General features: G+C 39.6%; 2 protein-coding genes across 6 annotated transcripts in view; both read left to right on the top strand.

The window, feature by feature from the left end:
- The window catches only part of LOC133581212 (uncharacterized), a 41,196-nt gene extending 38,864 nt beyond the window's left edge, over window positions 1-2,332 (top strand). For all 5 annotated transcript variants that reach the window (XM_061935309.1, XM_061935307.1, XM_061935310.1 and 2 more), the window contains exon 4: window positions 475-2,332. In XM_061935309.1, the coding sequence (XP_061791293.2) occupies window positions 475-596 (122 nt within the window). In that variant the 3' untranslated portion in view covers window positions 597-2,332. The remainder of the gene's footprint in view (window positions 1-474) is intronic.
- Window positions 1-19,877, top strand: part of slc36a1 (solute carrier family 36 member 1) — a 532,187-nt gene that overhangs the window by 480,453 nt on the left and 31,857 nt on the right. The gene's annotated exons all lie outside the window — the stretch shown is intronic.

Genomic DNA, 19,877 nt, shown 5'->3' with positions numbered 1-19,877 from the left:
TGTAAATAAAGTAATGTTGCTGGTTTTGGGATATTTAATGACTTTTGCTGACTCTTGCTGATGTTTGTTTAGGATTTAGAATGCATGAAAAGGTGTGTTCTTGTCTTACGTAACGTTTGTCAATCACAGGCAAAATGACCCAAAAAGTGCATTTTCCTCCACTGCTTGATTCATAAATTCTTGGACACCTGCTAGACTTCTTCCTCACAAGAGGAGGTCTTGGAGGAGACTCAAGTCTCCTCAAGCGGTTCTTACGTCCCAGTACTTGAGTGGGTGTGGCCTCACACTTCACCCACTCCATGGCCAAAAGTCCCCTGAGGACATGGTGAGGCTCACAGGCCTGAGAAGTGCATGAAGCTCCTTGTCTCCATGTGACCACACCTTCTGCTTCTTCTCCTGTCGCCATCTTCTCCTGACTCCTTCCTTCCTTCCTTCCTTCCTTCCTCTCTCCGTCTGTCTGTGTCTGTCTCTCAGAGAGGAGGACGATGATGACATCGCCCATCAGTTCTGTTGCCCCGCCTCCGAGTGCAGTAGCCCCTCCTCTAGGTAACCGGGGGCAACCACGAGCGCTCGAGGCCGCCCGACTTAACAGGTGATTGAGGAGCTCCGCCCCCGTCTTTCTTCCTCTTTAGCACCTGGCCACAAATTGGAAAAAGAGCAAAACTATTGAAGCGGGCGCTGAGAGAGAGAAGTGACATCACATCCAACAACTGCTCAGCAGCCAAAAGAAAAGCTGCTCCCAGGGACCGTTGCAAAGTGTTGGTGCGTTAGGCCACGCCCACCAGGACCCAGGACCACATGAAGAACCATGGACTAAGTTCTCCTTCCTCACACCTTTCTTCTCTTTCTTGGCTCCATGCTGTGCATGTTCTCCTCATCATCATCACACACGTTCAACAGTAACACTCCACTCTATTGGCAACCACTACTTTCAGGATGATTTGAAAAGTAACACTCCACTCTATTGGCAACCACTACTTTCAGGATGATTTGAACAATAACACTCCACTCTATTGGCAACCACTACTTTTAGGATGATTTGAACAGTAACACTCCACTCTATTGGCAACCACTACTTTGAGGATGATTTGAACAGTAACTCTACACTCAATTGGCAACCACTACTTTCAGGATGATTTGAACAGTAACACTACACTCTATTGGCAACCACTACTTTCAGGATGATTTGAACAGTAACACTCCACTCTATTGGCAACCACTACTTTCAGGATGATTTGAACAGTAACTCTACACTCAATTGGCAACCACTACTTTCAGGATGATTTGAACAGTAACACTCCACTCTATTGGCAACCACTACTTTCAGGATGATTTGAACAGTAACACGCCACTCTATTGGCAACCACTACTTTCAGGATGATTTGAACAGTAACACTCCACTCTATTGGCAACCACTACTTTCAGGATGATTTGAACAGTAACTCTACACTCAATTGGCAACCACTACTTTCAGGATGATTTGAACAGTAACACTACACTCTATTGGCAACCACTACTTTCAGGATGATTTGAACAGTAACACTCCACTCTATTGGCAACCACTACTTTGAGGATGATTTGAACAGTAACTCTACACTCAATTGGCAACCACTACTTTCAGGATGATTTGAACAGTAACACGCCACTCTATTGGCAACCACTACTTTCAGGATGATTTGAACAGTAACACGCCACTCTATTGGCAACCACTACTTTCAGGATGATTTGAACAGTAACACTCCACTCTATTGGCAACCACTACTTTCAGGATGATTTGAACAGTAGCACTCCACTCTAATGGCAACCACTACTTTCAGGATGATTTGAACAGTAACACTCCACTCTATTGGTAACCACTACTTTCAGGATGATTTGAACAGTAACACGCCACTCTATTGGCAACCACTACTTTCAGGATGATTTGAACAGTAACACTACACTCTATTGGCAACCACTACTTTCAGGATGATTTGAACAGTAACACTCCACTCTATTGGCAACCACTACTTTCAGGATGATTTCAACAGTAACACTCCACTCTATTGGCAACCACTACTTTCAGGATGATTTGAACAGTAACACGCCACTCTATTGGCAACCACTACTTTCAGGATGATTTGAACAGTAACACTCCACTCAATTGGCAACCACTACTTTGAGGATGATAGTTGAATGAGAGTTGGTGTAAATGTGGCCAGTAGTGTCACCAATGTACGACTTTGTCAACGACCTTGACAACTTGTTGACTTATGTCCTCAACATAACCTTGAAACAACATGCTTTTTGAGGACGTTTAATGGATGTTAATTTGACATTGAAATGTGATCTTTCCTAACAACATGCTTTTTGACAACGTTTAATCAATGTTGGGTTGTGACCTTGATTTGACATTGAAATGTGATCATTTCCAAGCCAATATTCGACAAGACAAATACAAGGTTGAAACAACATGCTTTTTGACGACGTTTATTCAATGATGGGTTGTGATGTTGATTTGACATTGAAATGTGGTCATTTTGCCTACAAGGTTGAAACAACATGCTTTTTGACGATGTTTAATCAATGTCTGACGTTGATTTAACATTGAAATGTGGTCATTTCCCAAGCAATATTCTACAAGACAAATACAACATTGAAACAACATGCTTTTGACGTTTATTCAATGTCAGGTTGTGACATTGATTTGACATTGAAATGTGGTCATTTCCCAAGCAATATTCTACAACTCCAATATAACGTTGAAACAACATGCTTTTATGCATCATGTTGTGACGTTGATTTGATATTGAAATGTGGTCATTTTCCAAACAACAAGGTGGATCCAACGTTGGTACATGGATGTTGTCTCAGTTTACAAATGTTGCAAGGTTGTTTTCAGGTGACCTTTAAAGGACACGGTGGTGTGCCTGTAAACAGAAGGTGTGCCTGTAAACAGAAGGTGACCTGTAAACAGAAGGCGTGGCTGTAAACAGAAGGTGTGTCTGTAAACAGAAGGTGTGGCTGTAAACAGAAGGCGTGTCTGTAAACAGAAGGTGACCTGTAAAAAGAAAGTGTGCCTGTAAACAGAAGGTGTGTCTGTAAACAGAAGGTGTGGCTGTAAACAGAAGGTGTGCCTGTAAACAGAAGGTGTGGCTGTAAACAGAAGGCGTGGCTGTAAACAGAAGGTGTGCCTGTAAACAGAAGGTGTGTCTGTAAACAGAAGGTGTGTCTGTAAACAGAAGGTGTGGCTGTAAACAGAAGGCGTGGCTGTAAACAGAAGGTGTGCCTGTAAACAGAAGGTGTGTCTGTAAACAGAAGGTGTGTCTGTAAACAGAAGGCGTGGCTGTAAACAGAAGGTGTGCCTGTAAACAGAAGGTGTGTCTGTAAACAGAAGGTGTTGCTGTATTTATTTAAAGGGACAATGCACAGAAAGATCAAGGTGAAAGACAGATATAGATTATAGATTATAGATTATAGATTAGAGGTCATTTCCATCTGCAGTCCCTGTGGCAGTGGACTGCAACAACAAGTTAGTTGTGTCCATGAAAGTATGTCAACACAAAGTATGTCAACACAAAGTATGTCAACACAAAGTATGTCAACACTAAGTATGTCAACACAAAGTATGTCAACACAAAGTATGTCAACACAAAGTATGTCAACACTAAGTATGTCAACACAAAGTATGTCAACACAAAGTATGTCAACACTAAGTATGTCAACACAAAGTATGTCAACACTAAGTATGTCAACACAAAGTATGTCAACACAAAGTATGTCAACACTAAGTATGTCAACACAAAGTATGTCAACACTAAGTATGTCAACACAAAGTATGTCAACACAAAGTATGTCAACACAAAGTATGTCAACACAAAGTATGTCAACACTAAGTATGTCAACACAAAGTATGTCAACACAAAGTATGTCAACACTAAGTATGTCAACACAAAGTATGTCAACACAAAGTATGTCAACACTAAGTATGTCAACACAAAGTATGTCAACACTAAGTATGTCAACACAAAGTATGTCAACACAAAGTATGTCAACACAAAGTATGTCAACACTAAGTATGTCAACACAAAGTATGTCAACACAAAGTATGTCAACACTAAGTATGTCAACACAAAGTATGTCAACACAAAGTATGTCAACACAAAGTATGTCAACACAAAGTATGTCAACACTAAGTATGTCAACACAAAGTATGTCAACACTAAGTATGTCAACACAAAGTATGTCAACACAAAGTATGTCAACACAAAGTATGTCAACACAAAGTATGTCAACACTAAGTATGTCAACACAAAGTATGTCAACACAAAGTATAGTATGTCAACACAAAGTATGTCAACACAAAGTATGTCAACACAAAGTATGTCAACATGCCACAATTTCAGTGGGCCATTTTGAATCTTGGGCTGCTGGTATTTCCAAGGTCAGCGTAGTAAGTCTTCTGCACTCTGACCAGATTATTAGGGAAGTCATACTGGAAAGATGCACAAGTTGTAAAAAGATGTGCTGTTTATCATTCACAATATTTATGTAGGACAAGAACACAACCCCAAAAGGGACAAGCGGTAGAAAAATGGATGGATGGAAGAACACACATGCTTGGCTTTTATCATGCATTTAAAAACCTAAATATGTAACAACTAAGTGAACAGATGGAGGTCCTCTCATTGTACTCTCATTGTACTCTCATTGTACTCTCATTGTACTCTCATTATACTCTCATTATACTCTCATTGTACTCTCATTATACTCTCATTACACTCTCATTGTACTCTCATTATATTCTCATTATACTCTCATTACACTCTCATTGTACACTCATTACACTCTCATTGTACTCTCATTATACTCTCATTATACTCTCATTGTACTCTCATTATACTCTCATTACACTCTCATTATACTCTCATTATACTCTCATTGTACTCTCATTATACTCTCATTTTACTCTCATTATACTCTCATTGTACTCTCATTGTACTCTCATTATACTCTCATTGTACTCTCATTATACTCTCATTATACTCTCATTACACTCTCATTATACTCTCATTACACTCTCATTATACTCTCATTACACTCTCATTATACTCTCATTACACTCTCATTGTACACTCATTATACTCTCATTACACTCTCATTATACTCTCATTGTACTCTCATTATACTCTCATTATACTCTCATTACACTCTCATTATACTCTCATTGTACTCTCATTATACTCTCATTTTACTCTCATTATACTCTCATTGTATTCTCAATACACTCTCATTATACTCTCATTACACTCTCATTATACTCTCATTATACTCTCATTACACTCTCATTGTACACTCATTACACTCTCATTGTACTCTCATTATACTCTCATTATACTCTCATTGTACTCTCATTATACTCTCATTACACTCTCATTATACTCTCATTATACTCTCATTGTACTCTCATTATACTCTCATTTTACTCTCATTATACTCTCATTGTATTCTCATTACACTCTCATTATACTCTCATTACACTCTCATTATACTCTCATTATACTCTCATTATACTCTCATTATACTTTCATTGTACTCTCATTGTACTCTCATTATACTCTCATTATACTTTCATTGTACTCTCATTGTACTCTTATTATACTCTCATCCACAAGCACCAACAATACTCCATCTAATTCATTTTTTTTATTATTATTATTATTATTAATATTATTATTATGATGTCCTGACCTGCAAATATGAGTAATATTATTATTATTAGTATCTGAGTAATATTATTATTAGTAGTAGTAGTATCTGAGTAATATTATTATTATTATTAGTAGCCAAGCGGTGTGCGGCTTCAGCGGTCGCGGAGGCAAAAACTCGGACATGGGAGGAGTTCGGGGAGGCCATGGAAAAAGACTTCCGGACGGCTTCGAAGCGATTCTGGACCACCATCCGCCGCCTCAGGAAGGGGAAGCAGTGCAGTGTCAACACCGTGTATGGTGGGGATGGTGTTCTGCTGACCTCGACTGCGGATGTTGTGGATCGGTGGAGAGAATACTTCGAAGACCTCCTCAATCCTACCAGCACCTCTTCCTATGAGGAAGCAGTGCCTGGGGAATCTGTGATGGGCTCTCCTATTTCTGGGGCTGAGGTTGCCGAGGTAGTTAAAAAGCTCCTCGGTGGCAAGGCCCCGGGGGTAGATGAGATCCGCCCGGAGTTCCTTAAGGCTCTGGATGCTGTGGGGCTGTCTTGGTTGACAAGACTCTGCAACATCGCGTGGACATCGGGGGCGGTACCTCTGGATTGGCAGACCGGGGTGGTGGTTCCTCTCTTTAAGAAGGGGAACCGGAGGGTGTGTTCCAACTATCGTGGGATCACACTCCTCAGCCTTCCCGGTAAGGTCTATTCAGGTGTACTGGAGAGGAGGCTACGCCGGATAGTCGAACCTCGGATTCAGGAGGAACAGTGTGGTTTTCGTCCTGGTCGTGGAACTGTGGACCAGCTCTATACTCTCGGCAGGGTCCTTGAGGGTGCATGGGAGTTTGCCCAACCAGTCTACATGTGCTTTGTGGACTTGGAGAAGGCATTCGACCGTGTACCCCGGGAAGTCCTGTGGGGAGTGCTCAGAGAGTATGGGGTAACGGACTGTCTGATTGTGGCAGTCCGCTCCCTGTATGATCAGTGTCAGAGCTTGGTCCGCATTGCCGGCAGTAAGTCGGACATGTTTCCAGTGAAGGTTGGACTCCGCCAAGGCTGCCCTTTGTCACCCATTCTGTTCATAATCTTTATGGACAGAATTTCTAGGCGCAGTCAAGGCGTTGAGGGGATCTGGTTTGGTGGCTGCAGGATTAGGTCTCTGCTTTTTGCAGATGATGTGGTCCTGATGGCTTCATCTGGCCAAGATCTTCAGCTCTCACTGGATCGGTTCACAGCCGAGTGTGAAGCGACTGGGATGAGAATCAGCACCTCCAAGTCCGAGTCCATGGTTCTCTCCCGGAAAAGGGTGGAGTGCCATCTCCGGGTTGGGGAGGAGATCTTGCCCCAAGTGGAGGAGTTCAAGTACCTCGGAGTCTTGTTCACGAGTGGGGGAAGAGTGGATGGTGAGATGGACAGGCGGATCGGTGCGGCGTCTTCAGTAATGCGGACGCTGTATCGATCCGTTGTGGTGAAGAAGGAGCTGAGCCGGAAGGCAAAGCTCTCGATTTACCGGTCGATCTACGTTCCCATCCTCACCTATGGTCATGAGCTTTGGGTCATGACTGAAAGGACAAGATCACGGGTACAAGCGGCCCAAATGAGTTTCCTCCGCCGAGTGGTGGGTCTCTCCCTTAGAGATAGGGTGAGAAGCTCTGCCATCCGGGAGGAGCTCAAAGTAAAGCCGCTGCTCCTCCACATGGAGAGGAGCCAGATGAGGTGGTTCGGGCATCTGGTCAGGATGCCACCCGAACGCCTCCCTAGGAAGGTGTTTCGGGCACGTCCGACCGGTAGGAGGCCACGGGGAAGACCCAGGACACGTTGGGAAGACTATGTCTCCCGGCTGGCCTGGGAACGCCTCGGGGTCCCACAGGAGGAGCTGGATGAAGTGGCTGGGGAGAGGGAAGTCTGGGCTTCCCTGCTTAGGCTGCTGCCCCCGCGACCCGACCTCGTATAAGCGGAAGAAGATGGATGGATGGATGGATTATTAGTAGTATCTGAGTAATATTATTATTATTAGTATCTGAGTAATATGATTATTATTAGTAGTAGTATCTGAGTAATATTATTATTATTATTATTAGTATCTGAGTAATATTATTATTATTAGTAGTAGTAGCTGAGTAATATTATTATTATTATTATTATTAGTATCTGAGTAATATTATTATTATTATTAGTATCTGAGTAATATTATTATTATTATTAGTAGTATCTGAGTAATATTATTATTATTAGTATCTGAGTAATATGATTATTATTAGTAGTAGTATCTGAGTAATATTATTATTATTAGTATCTGAGTAATATGATTATTATTAGTAGTAGTATCTGAGTAATATTATTATTAGTAGTAGTATCTGAGTAATATTATTATTATTATTATTAGTATCTGAGTAATATTATTATTATTATTAGTATCTGAGTAATATTATTATTATTATTAGTAGTATCTGAGTAATATTGTTATTATTATTAGTAGTATCTGAGTAATATTGTTATTATGAGCGCTAACGCAGACGGACTATTTTAGTGCATCTGCCACAAAAGTGATAATTCATGCATCTGTCACAAAAGTGGCCATTGAGCCACAGGCGGGTCCACTTTCAATCCCTCCAGAGAGTCAAATAGACACAAAAAGACGCTAGTTTTTTAACCCTTGGTGAGGATCACCATTGAATCTTCATCTAAACAGATCAACTATGTGAGCATCCTGTCGGGACACAGTGCCAATATTCATATATAATACAAATATATAATACAATACAAATATATAATACAGTGTATAATACAATACAAATATATAATACAGTGTATAATACAATACAAATATATAATACAATACAAATATATAATACAGTGTTTAATACAATACAAATATATAATACAATACAAATATATAATACAGTGAGTGTTTGTTTTATTATGGTCAGTTTGCATGTTTAGCACCTAGCAATGCTGCTAATGCTATAGTGTTTCAATAAAGCTACATCCCGTTAGCACTCACCTTCTAAAACATATTACTCATCCTTCTTGTGTTCGGGCTCAAAAATGTAAGGTTCTAGATCATCATTTTAAAATGTAAGGTTCTAGATCATCATTTTAAAATGTAAGGTTCTAGATCATCATTTTAAAATGTAAGGTTCTAGATCATCATTTTCCTCAAAGTAATCCTTGTTGTCTCTCACAAAGTCTGCTTGATTAGCATTGTTGTTGATGGGGAAGGGATCTGTGGTTCTTCCTCTACATCATGGATTACGTGGCTTTGTCATTAACTGGATTGATGGAATTGTCATCATTTGTATTTGTTCACTAACTCTTTGGCTGTGTCATAAATTCTACATCTGGAATATAGATAGAGGCAACTTCTTGTTCCACTCCACTTAATGTTCTTCTTTTGGGTTTTGGTGACACCTGGTGGTCACAATAGTTCATTACATTCAGCCCAGGACACCTTTGTTACTGGATACTTTCTAATACTCTTCTGTTTGTTACTGGATACTTTCTAATACTCTTCTGTTTGTTACTGGATACTTTCCAATAATCTTCTGTTTGTTACTGGATACTTTCCAATACTCTATTGTTTGTTACTGGATACTTTCTAATACTCTATTGTTTGTTACTGGATACTTTCTAATACTCTTCTGTTTGTTACTGGATACTTTCTAATACTCTTCTGTTTGTTATTGGATACTTTCTAATACTCTTCTGTTTGTTACTGGATACTTTCTAATACTCTATTGTTTGTTACTGGATACTTTCTAATACTCTTCTGTTTGTTACTGGATACTTTCTAATACTCTTCTGTTTGTTACTGGATACTTTCTAATACTCTATTGTTTGTTACTGGATACTTTCTAATACTCTTCTGTTTGTTACTGGATACTTTCTAATACTCTTCTGTTTGTTACTGGATACTTTCTAATACTCTTTTGTTTGTTACTGGATACTTTCTAATACTCTTCTGTTTGTTACTGGATACTTTCTAATACTCTTCTGTTTGTTACTGGATACTTTCTAATACTCTTCTGTTTGTTACTGGATACTTTCTAATACTCTTTTGTTTGTTACTGGATACTTTCTAATACTCTTCTATTTGTTACTGGATACTTTCTGATACTCTTCTGCCGAGGACACTTTGGACGTGTAAATACCCCAAATTATGGATTATGAACCTCTTCTTTAATTCCAACGCCTTTAAAACAGTGCGGCTAATTCATGGATTTTTTTGTGTTCACTAGTTTTTGTTTTGTGTTCAATAGTTTTTGTTTTGTGTTCACTAGTTGTTGTTTTGTGTTCACTAGTTTTTAGTTTTGTGTTCACTAGTTTTTGTTTTGTGTTCACTAGTTTTTGTTTTGTGTTCACTAGTTTTTTGTTCACTAGTTTTTAGTTTTGTGTTCACTAGTTTTTAGTTTTGTGTTCACTAGTTTTTGTTTTGTGTTCACTAGTTTTTAGTTTTGTGTTCACTAGTTTTTGTTTTATGTTCACTAGTTGTTGTTTTGTGTTCACTAGTTTTTGTTTTGTGTTCAATAGTTTTAGTTATGTATTCACTAGTTTTTGTTTTGTGTTCACTAGTTTTTGTTTTGTGTTCAATAGTTTTAGTTTTGTGTTCACTAGTTTTTGTTTTGTGTTCAATAGTTTTAGTTTTGTGTTCACCAGTTTTTGTTTTGTGTTCACTAGTTTTTGTTTTTTGTTCAATAGTTGTGATTCAACACACGCAGAAACACTGAAAAGGTGTACTATTTGTGCCATGGCGCCCTCTTTCGGCCGAGTTCGCTCACTGCAGGTGTTGCGGGTTGAAAATATACTTCCTGTTTTAAAGCCTTAAACCGGAAGTAAAACCGTCTATAGCGTTTCTACTCGTGTGGATTCTTCATTCATCACTCCTAGCAACGTTTGTAAGTTTTACAATATAACTACAACATTTCATACTCACTAAGTTTTACAATAAAACTACAACATTTCATACTCACTAAGTTTTACAATATAACTACAACATTTCATACTCACTAAGTTTTACAATATAACTACAACATTTCATACTCACTAAGTTTTACAATATAACTACAACATTTCATACTCACTAAGCGTCCCATGTGTGGTGTCTGTAGGAGTGTTTATTGTTTTGTTGCCGATACAGAATGGCAAGTCACTACAACACAGTACACATGACCACACCTTTATTTGTAGCTCCGCCCTCTTCTTCATCATCCACCCAATGAAGGTCACCCACCATGTTTACTTACCACCATTTTCAACCTTCAATATTTGTAACTTACCACCATTTTCAACCTTCAATACTTGTAACTTACCACTATTTTCAACCTTCAATATCTGTAACTTACCACCATTTTCATTCTTCAATACTTGTAACTTACCACCATTGACAGTAAACAACAATAGAAGACAGTAAACAACAATGGAAGACAGTAAACAATAATAGATGACAGTAAACAACAATAGAAGACAGTAAACAACAATACAAGACAGTAAACAACAACAGAAGACAGTAAACAACAATAGAAAACAGTAAACAACAATAAACAGTAAACACCAATAGAAGACAGTAAACACCAATAGAAGACAGTAAACAACAATATATGACAGCAAACCAACAGTAAACAACAATAGATGACAGTAAACAGCAATAGAAAAGAGTAAACTACAATAAACAGTAAAAAAAACAATAGAAAACAGTGAACAACAATAAACAGTAAACAATAGAAGACAGTAAACAACAATAGAAGACATTAAACAACAATAGACAACAGTAAACTACAGTAGACAACAGTAAACAATAGTTGAGAGTAAACAACAATAGATGACAGTAAACAACAATATAAGACAGTAAAGAACAATAGAAGACAGTATACAACATTAGAAAACAGTAAACAACAATAAACAGTAAACAACAATAGAAGACTGTAAACAACAATAGATGACAGTAAACAACAGTAGATGACCGTAAACAACAATAGAAGACAGTAAAGAACAATAAAAGACAGTAAAGAACAAGAATAGATGAAAGTAAACAACAAGAGAAGACAGTAAACGATAACAATAGAAGACAGCAAACAACAATAGAAGACAGTAAACAACAACAATAGAAGACAGTAAACAATAAAAGACAGTACACAACAACAATAGAAGACAGTAAAGAACACGAATAGATGAAAGTAAACAACAACAATAGAAGACAGTAAACAACAACAATAGAAGACAGAAAACAACAATAGAAGACAGGAAACAACAACAATAGAAGACAGTAAACAACAACGATGGAAGACTGTAAACAACAACAATAAAAGACAGTAAACAACAAGAATAGATGACAGCAAACAACAAGAATATAAGACCGTAAAGAACAATAAAAGACAGTAAAGAACAAGAATAGATGAGAGTAAAGAAGAAAGGTTGCAAGATTAGAGAGCAGTAAAGAAATGTTGAAGCAATCAATCAAGCAGTTGTGACCCCAAAGTTGATTATTAGCATGGCTGCTCCAATATGCTTTTTATTTGGCTTGCACCTCATTGTGGGCTTGACTCAGGACAAGGACGACATGACCTTGAGCCTCAACCAAGGTGACTTTGGCCTGGATGATCCAACGTGTTGAGCTAGCATAGCTTGTAGCCACATCCAATATGACACTCGGGCTTGGTGGTGCGATACAACAATGGAGGACGAGAAGTGGACGACATTGTTGAGCAGCAGTAGAGTTTGCTTCTGACAACACGTCAAACATGCTGAGGCATTTGAAGCAGCAAGTGAACATGGCTTCAACACGTCAAACATGCTGAGGCATTTGAAGCAGCACCTGCCCCAAGTGAACATGGCTTCAACACGTCAAACATGCTGAGGCATTTGAAGCAGCACCCGCCCCAAGTGAACATGGCTTCAACACGTCAAACATGCTAAGGCATTTGAAGCAGCACCCGCCCCAAGTGAACATGGCTTCAACACGTCAAACATGCTAAGGCATTTGAAGCAGCACCCGCCCCAAGTGAACATGGCTTCAACACGTCAAACATGCTGAGGCATTTGAAGCAGCACCTGCCCCAAGTGAACATGGCTTCAACACGTCAAACATGCTGAGGCATTTGAAGCAGCACCCGCCCCAAGTGAACATGGCTTCAACCAAGAGAAAGACGAGCGTGGTACAAACACCGCATTCAAGCAGCCTCTCCTCGGCGAGTCAGGCAGGGCTAAAGCAATAAGAAATGTTTTTATAGCAGCAGATTTAAGACCATATTGCATTAAAAACTACATTTGGAGCCACTGTACCGAGGATGTGGTTGTGGCTTGTGCAGCCCTTTGAGACACTTGTGATTTAGGGCTATATAAATCAACTTTGATTGATTGATTGATTGAAGAACAATGAGTACTGCCAAGTTAGCCAGGCACGACCTGGCCATCCATACCTGCTACCTCCGTGCACACTGAAAGGTATTTTCCACAGCTGGAGACGTTGTAAGTGCAAGCAGGTCTGCTCTTTCTGCACACAAAGTGGACAAACTGATGTTTCTGGCAAAAAACATGAACATTGAATGAAAGTCACCAGTTACAAAGGATGGGGGGGAAAGAAAAGTTCATCTGAGGCTGAGTTGACTTGAAACTGTTTAATGTTGCACGTCTTATATGTTGTCATTTTATTTCATCTGAGCAACAACTTGAAGCAGTTTAATGTTGATAACGTGGACTTAAACACGTGGAAAAACTGATTGGGGTGTTACAATTTAGTGGTCAATTGTACGGAATATGTACTGTACTGTGCATATTGTATACTGTGTACTGTGTACTGTGTACTGTGTACTGTGCAGTCTACTCATAAAAGTCTCAATCAATCAAAAAAAGCACTTTATATGTAGAAAGGTTTTGTTAAGAAACCATTCTAAACCTTATCTTATTTAGTTTCTATTTTATATATGTTGACTACATCAACCCTGGCAATGGACCCTGTGTGTATATGTATGCAGTGCCGGCCCAAGCCTCCATGGGGCCCTAAGCAAAATTTGATTTTGGGGCCCTCTATTTCTGCCAATAATATTGATTGTTGATCATTCACACACCTACTATAAAGTCATTGCGGCTCTGGCAGTGTTGTTTACATGATCCTATTGTCAGCCTGGCATGTCTTTACAAATGACATGTCATTTATAAAGATATGGGGGTGGCCCAGTTAAGAACATAAATAATACCAATGAATGAACGAATGATGTCCAGAGTGCCACATATGGTTCCTAATCTTAAAATGTAGAAAACATTCAGCCTGGGGTTGAACAGTCCAAGTGATAAAGCTTTGTATTTACAGTAAAAGTGTCATCTTGTCTCATCAGTCTTGTACATATTAGTCTTTAATTACTAGTTTACATTTTTAGTTAATTGTTCATATTTAATGTTTACTTTGTACAAAGAGAGCGCAGTCTACTGAAGTTAAATTCCATGTGTGTTAAACATAACTGGACAATAAAGCTGATTCTGATTCACTTTATTATTTTGGTAACAAAAACCTGAAACAGCAATGTGCAAAAATGTTGACCTAAAATTGTGTTTTTGTACAATAATATATCTTTGATCATTTAGAAATCATCAGTCAGACTCGTACATGGAAAAAAATAAAAATAAATAATTTTTTGTTAATTGCTTTTGGGGGCCCCCTGGTGGCCGCAGGGCCCTAAGCAAGCGCTTAGTACGCTTATGCCTTGGGCCGGCTCTGTATGTATGTTATTGTTATGTGTGTGTGTATGTATATGTATGTTATTGTTATGTGTGTGTGTATGTATATGTATGTTATTGTTATGTGTATATGTATGTTATTGTTATGTGTGTGTGTGTATATGTATGTTAATGTTATGTGTGTGTGTGTATATGTATGTTATTGTTATGTGTATATGTATGTTATTGTTATGTGTATATGTATGTTATTGTTATGTGTGTGTGTGTATATGTATGTTAATGTTATGTGTGTGTGTGTATATGTATGTTATTGTTATGTGTGTGTGTGTGTATGTATGTTATTGTTATGTGTGTGTGTGTATATGGATGTTATTGTTATGTGTATGTGTATATGTATGTTATTGTTATGTGTGTGTGTATATGTATGTTATTGTTATGTGTGTATATGTATGTTATTGTTATGTGTGTGTGTATATGTATGTTATTGTTATGTGTGTATATGTATGTTATTGTTATGTGTGTGTGTGTATATGTATGTTATTGTTATGTGTGTATATGTATGTTATTGTTATGTGTGTGTGTGTGTGTGTGTGTGTGTGTGTATATGTATGTTATTGTTATGTGTGTGTGTATATGTATGTTATTGTTATGTGTGTATATGTATGTTATTGTTATGTGTGTGTGTGTGTGTGTGTGTGTGTGTGTGTGTGTGTGTGTATATGTATGTTATTGTTATGCTTAGCATTCATGACCGCCTGCTGTCTCACTGATCATCCTCGTGGTGGCGCTACACTCACATCCATCACACACACACAGCTATTTCTATTTTTGGGCAGAATTATTATAGTGTTCCCAATGTTAAAAGGATAAAGCCACCGTTTACAAATTTGGTAAATAAATAACCAAAACATATATATATATTTATATATATATATATATATATTTTTTTTATTACTGTACCGAAAATGAACCGAACCGTGACCTCTAAACCGACGTATGTTCCGAACCAAAATGTGTATGTACCGTTACACCCTTAGTAAATGCTAAATAAAAACAATGATTTGCAAATCCTTTTCAACTTATATTCAATTGAATTGATTGATTGATTGATTGAAACTTGTATTAGTAGGTTGCACAGTACAGTACATATTCCCTACAATTGATCACTAAATGGTAACACCCCAATCAGTTTTTACACTTCTTTAAGTCGGGGTCCAAGAATAGACTGCAAAGACAAGATATTTCATGTTCACACTGAGAAACTTTCTTATTTTTTGCAAATAATCATGAACTTAGAATTTAATGGCTGCGACATGTTTCAAAAAAGCTGGCACGAGTGGCAAAAAAGAGTGAGAAAGTTGAGGAATGCTCATCAAAGACTTATTTGGAACATCCCACAGGTGTGCAGGCTAATTGGGAACAGGTGGGTGCCATGATTGGGTGTAAAAGCAGCTTCCATGAAATGCTCAATCATTCACAAACAAGGACGGGGCGAGGGTCACAGGTCAAGGGTCACCACTTTGTCAACAAATGCCTGAGCAAATTGTTGAAGAACAACATTTCTCAACCAAGGAATTTAGGGATTTCACCATATACGCTCCGTAATATCATCAAAAGGTTGAGAGAATGTGGAGAAATCACTGCAGGTAAGTCATGATATTACACACCTTGGATCCCTCAGGCGCTACTGCATCAAAAAGCCACATCAGTGTGTAAAGGATATCACCACATGAGCTCAGGAACACTTCAGAAAACCACTGTCAGTAACTACAGTTGGTCGCTACATCTGTAAGTGCAAGTTAAAACTCTACTATGCAAAGCCAAAGCCATTTATCAACAACACCCAGAAACGCTTCGCTGGGCCCGAGCTCATCTAAGATGGAACTGTGGAGCAAAGAAGAAAAGAAGCTTGGGGACTGTTCCAGGGTGAAAGTGTAAAAGGCAGCATGTGTGATGGTATGGGGGTGTATTAGTGGCCAAGACATGGGTAACTTACACATCTGTGAAGGCACCATTCATGCTGAAAGGTACATACAACATGTGTTGTTATCATGGACGCCCCTGCTTATTTCAGCAAGACGATGCCAAGCCACAATTGACGGAGCCTCAAAGTGTGTGCGCCCTACTTAAATACACATTTGACATTGATATCTTTCAAAATGCATACATTTGGGGTGTTTGATTTCACTTTTATTCATTGTCCATGACAAAGTAAAAAATACGCCTCTGCATACAAGAAGTACATGAAAGGCATGGTAATATTGTACATCATCACTGGATGGTTTGCCACTAGGTGCTAGCTGTGCTAATGAAGCTAAGTCTTCTAGAAGATGGTGGCATAGCTCCTGAGTCGGGGGAGGACGCCATGACGTCGGCACCAATCTGCCGCCAGGTGGAATAATTGGATTGTCAAGTCTTAGCGGGCGAGAGCAGCAGCCATGAAGAGAAGAACTCAGCAACTACTTGGACTTGGAGGGTGACATAACAAGCAGGAAGTACTACAAAGTAGGGACCAGAACAGGAGCTACCACCAGAGAGGAGGAAGGTCATTGACCACAAACATTCAGCAGGAAGTAACTCAAAAACTAGAAAGTACCAGCAGGTGCAGAAAGCTTACCTGTACATGGAAATACCATCTAGGGACTAGAAGTTCCTACAGAATTGGGAAGACTACCTGGTCCAGACAGTGCAACCAAGAACTGAATTAGGAAACACCCGGAGCAACAGGGAGTATCTACAGGTATGTGCGGGAATACATGGACTACCTGGAACAGGAAGTGGTGAAAGGCATTGAAATACCACCAGAAGGATTTGGGAAACTAGCGAGAAAGCAGAGAATACTCTAAAGATGGGATGAGAAAGTCCCTCCAGGAGCATTTCAAGTACAACCTGGAACCAAAAGGGCCTCCAGTAGAAAGGACCAGGAAGCACCTCCTGGATGAAGAAAACTACCAGGGGAATGTGTAAGTACCACCAGGACACAGAGAGTGAGTACCATCTGGAACTAACCGCCAGCAGAAAATACCAGCTGCATTAGGAACTACTGGGGTGGATTTATTACCAAGTCTGGAAAGGTAGTACTAGGAAAGTGCCAGTCTGGGACAAAGTCTGGAAAGGTAATACTAGGAAAGTACCAGTCTGGGACAAAGTCTGGAAAGGTAATACTAGGAAAGTACCGGTCTGGGAGAAAGTCTGGAAAGGTAGTACTAGAAAAGTACCAGTCTGAGACAAAGTCTGGAAAGGTAGTACTAGGAAAGTACAAGTCTGGGACAAAGTCTGGAAAGGTAGTACTTGGAAAGTACCAGTCTGGTAAAAAGGCTGGAAATGTAGTACTAGGAAAGTACCAGTCTGGGAGAAAGTCTGGAAAGGTAGTACCAGGAAAGTACCAGTCTGGGACAAAGTCTGGAAAGGTAGTACTTGGAAAGTACCAGTCTGGGACAAAGTCTGGAAAGGTAATACTAGGAAAGTACCGGTCTGGGATAAAGTCTGGAAAGGTAGTATTAGGAAAGTACCAGTCTGGGACAAAGTCTGGAAAGGTAATACGAGGAAAGTACAAGTCTGGGACAAAGTCTGGAAAGGTAGTACTAGAAAAGTACCAGTCTGGGACAAAGTCTGGAAAGGTAGTACTAGGAAAGTACCAGTCTGGGAGAAAGTCTGGAAAGGTAGTACTTGGAAAGTACCAGTCTGGGAGAAAGTCTGGAAAGGTAGTATTAGGAAAGTACCAGTCTGGGACAAAGTCTGGAAAGGTAATACGAGGAAAGTACAAGTCTGGGACAAAGTCTGGAAAGGTAGTACTAGAAAAGTACCAGTCTGGGACAAAGTCTGGAAAGGTAGTACTAGAAAAGTACCAGTCTGGGACAAAGTCTGGAAAGGTAGTACTAGGAAAGTACCAGTCTGGGACAAAGTCTGGAAAGGTAGTACTAGGAAAGTACCGGTCTGGGAGAAAGTCTGGAAAGGTAGTACTAGGAAAGTACCAGTCTGGGACAAAGTCTGGAAAGGTAGTACTAGGAAAGTACCGGTCTGGGAGAAAGTCTGGAAAGGTAGTACTAGGAAAGTACCAGTCTGGGACAAAGTCTGGAAAGGTAATACTAGGAAAGTACCGGTCTGGGATAAAGTCTGGAAAGGTAGTACTAGGAAAGTATCAGTCTGGGAGAAAGTCTGGAAAGGTAGTACTAGGAAAGTATCAGTCTGGGAGAAAGTCTGGAAAGGTAGTACTAGGAAAGTATCAGTCTGGGAGAAAGTCTGGAAAGGTAGTACTAGGAAAGTATCAGTCTGGGAGAAAGTCTGGAAAGGTAGTACTAGGAAAGTACCAGTCTGGGAGAAAGTTTGGAAAGGTAGTACTAGGAAAGTATCAGTCTGGGAGAAAGTCTGGAAAGTTAGTACTAGGAAAGTATCAGTCTGGGAGAAAGTCTGGAAAGGTAGTACTAAGAAAGTATCAGTCTGGGAGAAAGTCTGGAAAGGTAGTACTAGGAAAGTACCAGTCTGGGACAAAGTCTGGAAAGGTAATACTAGGAAAGTACCGGTCTGGGATAAAGTCTGGAAAGGTAGTACTAGGAAAGTATCAGTCTGGGAGAAAGTCTGGAAAGGTAGTACTAGGAAAGTATCAGTCTGGGAGAAAGTCTGGAAAGGTAGTACTAGGAAAGTATCAGTCTGGGAGAAAGTCTGGAAAGGTAGTACTAGGAAAGTACCAGTCTGGGAGAAAGTCTGGAAAGGTAGTACTAGGAAAGTATCAGTCTGGGAGAAAGTCTGGAAAGGTAGTACTAGGAAAGTACCAGTCTGGGAGAAAGTTTGGAAAGGTAGTACTAGGAAAGTATCAGTCTGGGAGAAAGTCTGGAAAGGTAGTACTAAGAAAGTACCAGTCTGGGAGAAAGTCTGGAAAGGTAGTACTAGGAAAGTACCAGTCTGGGACAAAGTCTGGAAAGGTAGTACTAGGAAAGTACCAGTCTGGGAGAAAGTCTGGAAAGGTAGTACTAAGAAAGTACCAGTCTGGGAGAAAGTCTGGAAAGGTAGTACTAGGAAAGTACCAGTCTGGGACAAAGTCTGGAAAGGTAGTACTAGGAAAGTACCAGTCTGGGAGAAAGTCTGGAAAGGTAGTACTAGGAAAGTACCAGTCTGGGAGAAAGTCTGGAAAGGTAGTACTAGGAAAGTATCAGTCTGGGAGAAAGTCTGGAAAGGTAGTACTAGGAAAGTATCAGTCTGGGAGAAAGTCTGGAAAGGTAGTACTAGGAAAGTACCAGTCTGGGAGAAAGTCTGGAAAGGTAGTACTAGGAAAGTATCAGTCTGGGAGAAAGTCTGGAAAGGTAGTACTAGGAAAGTACCAGTCTGGGAGAAAGTCTGGAAAGGTAGTACTAGGAAAGTATCAGTCTGGGACAAAGTCTGGAAAGGTAGTACTAGGAAAGCACCAGTCTGGGACAGCCTATGTGTCCAATGAGGCCAAGCAGCTAGCGAGTGAGCTAATCTGTCGCTAAAGCCTCTTCCCACATGGATTAAATGTGTGTGCGTGGTCACCTGATGACTGACCCAAT

The sequence above is a fragment of the Nerophis lumbriciformis genome, linkage group LG16, assembly GCF_033978685.3.
Source record: "Nerophis lumbriciformis linkage group LG16, RoL_Nlum_v2.1, whole genome shotgun sequence".
Classification (NCBI taxonomy): Eukaryota; Metazoa; Chordata; class Actinopteri; order Syngnathiformes; family Syngnathidae; genus Nerophis; species Nerophis lumbriciformis.
This window is presented reverse-complemented; position numbering and strand designations above follow the sequence as displayed.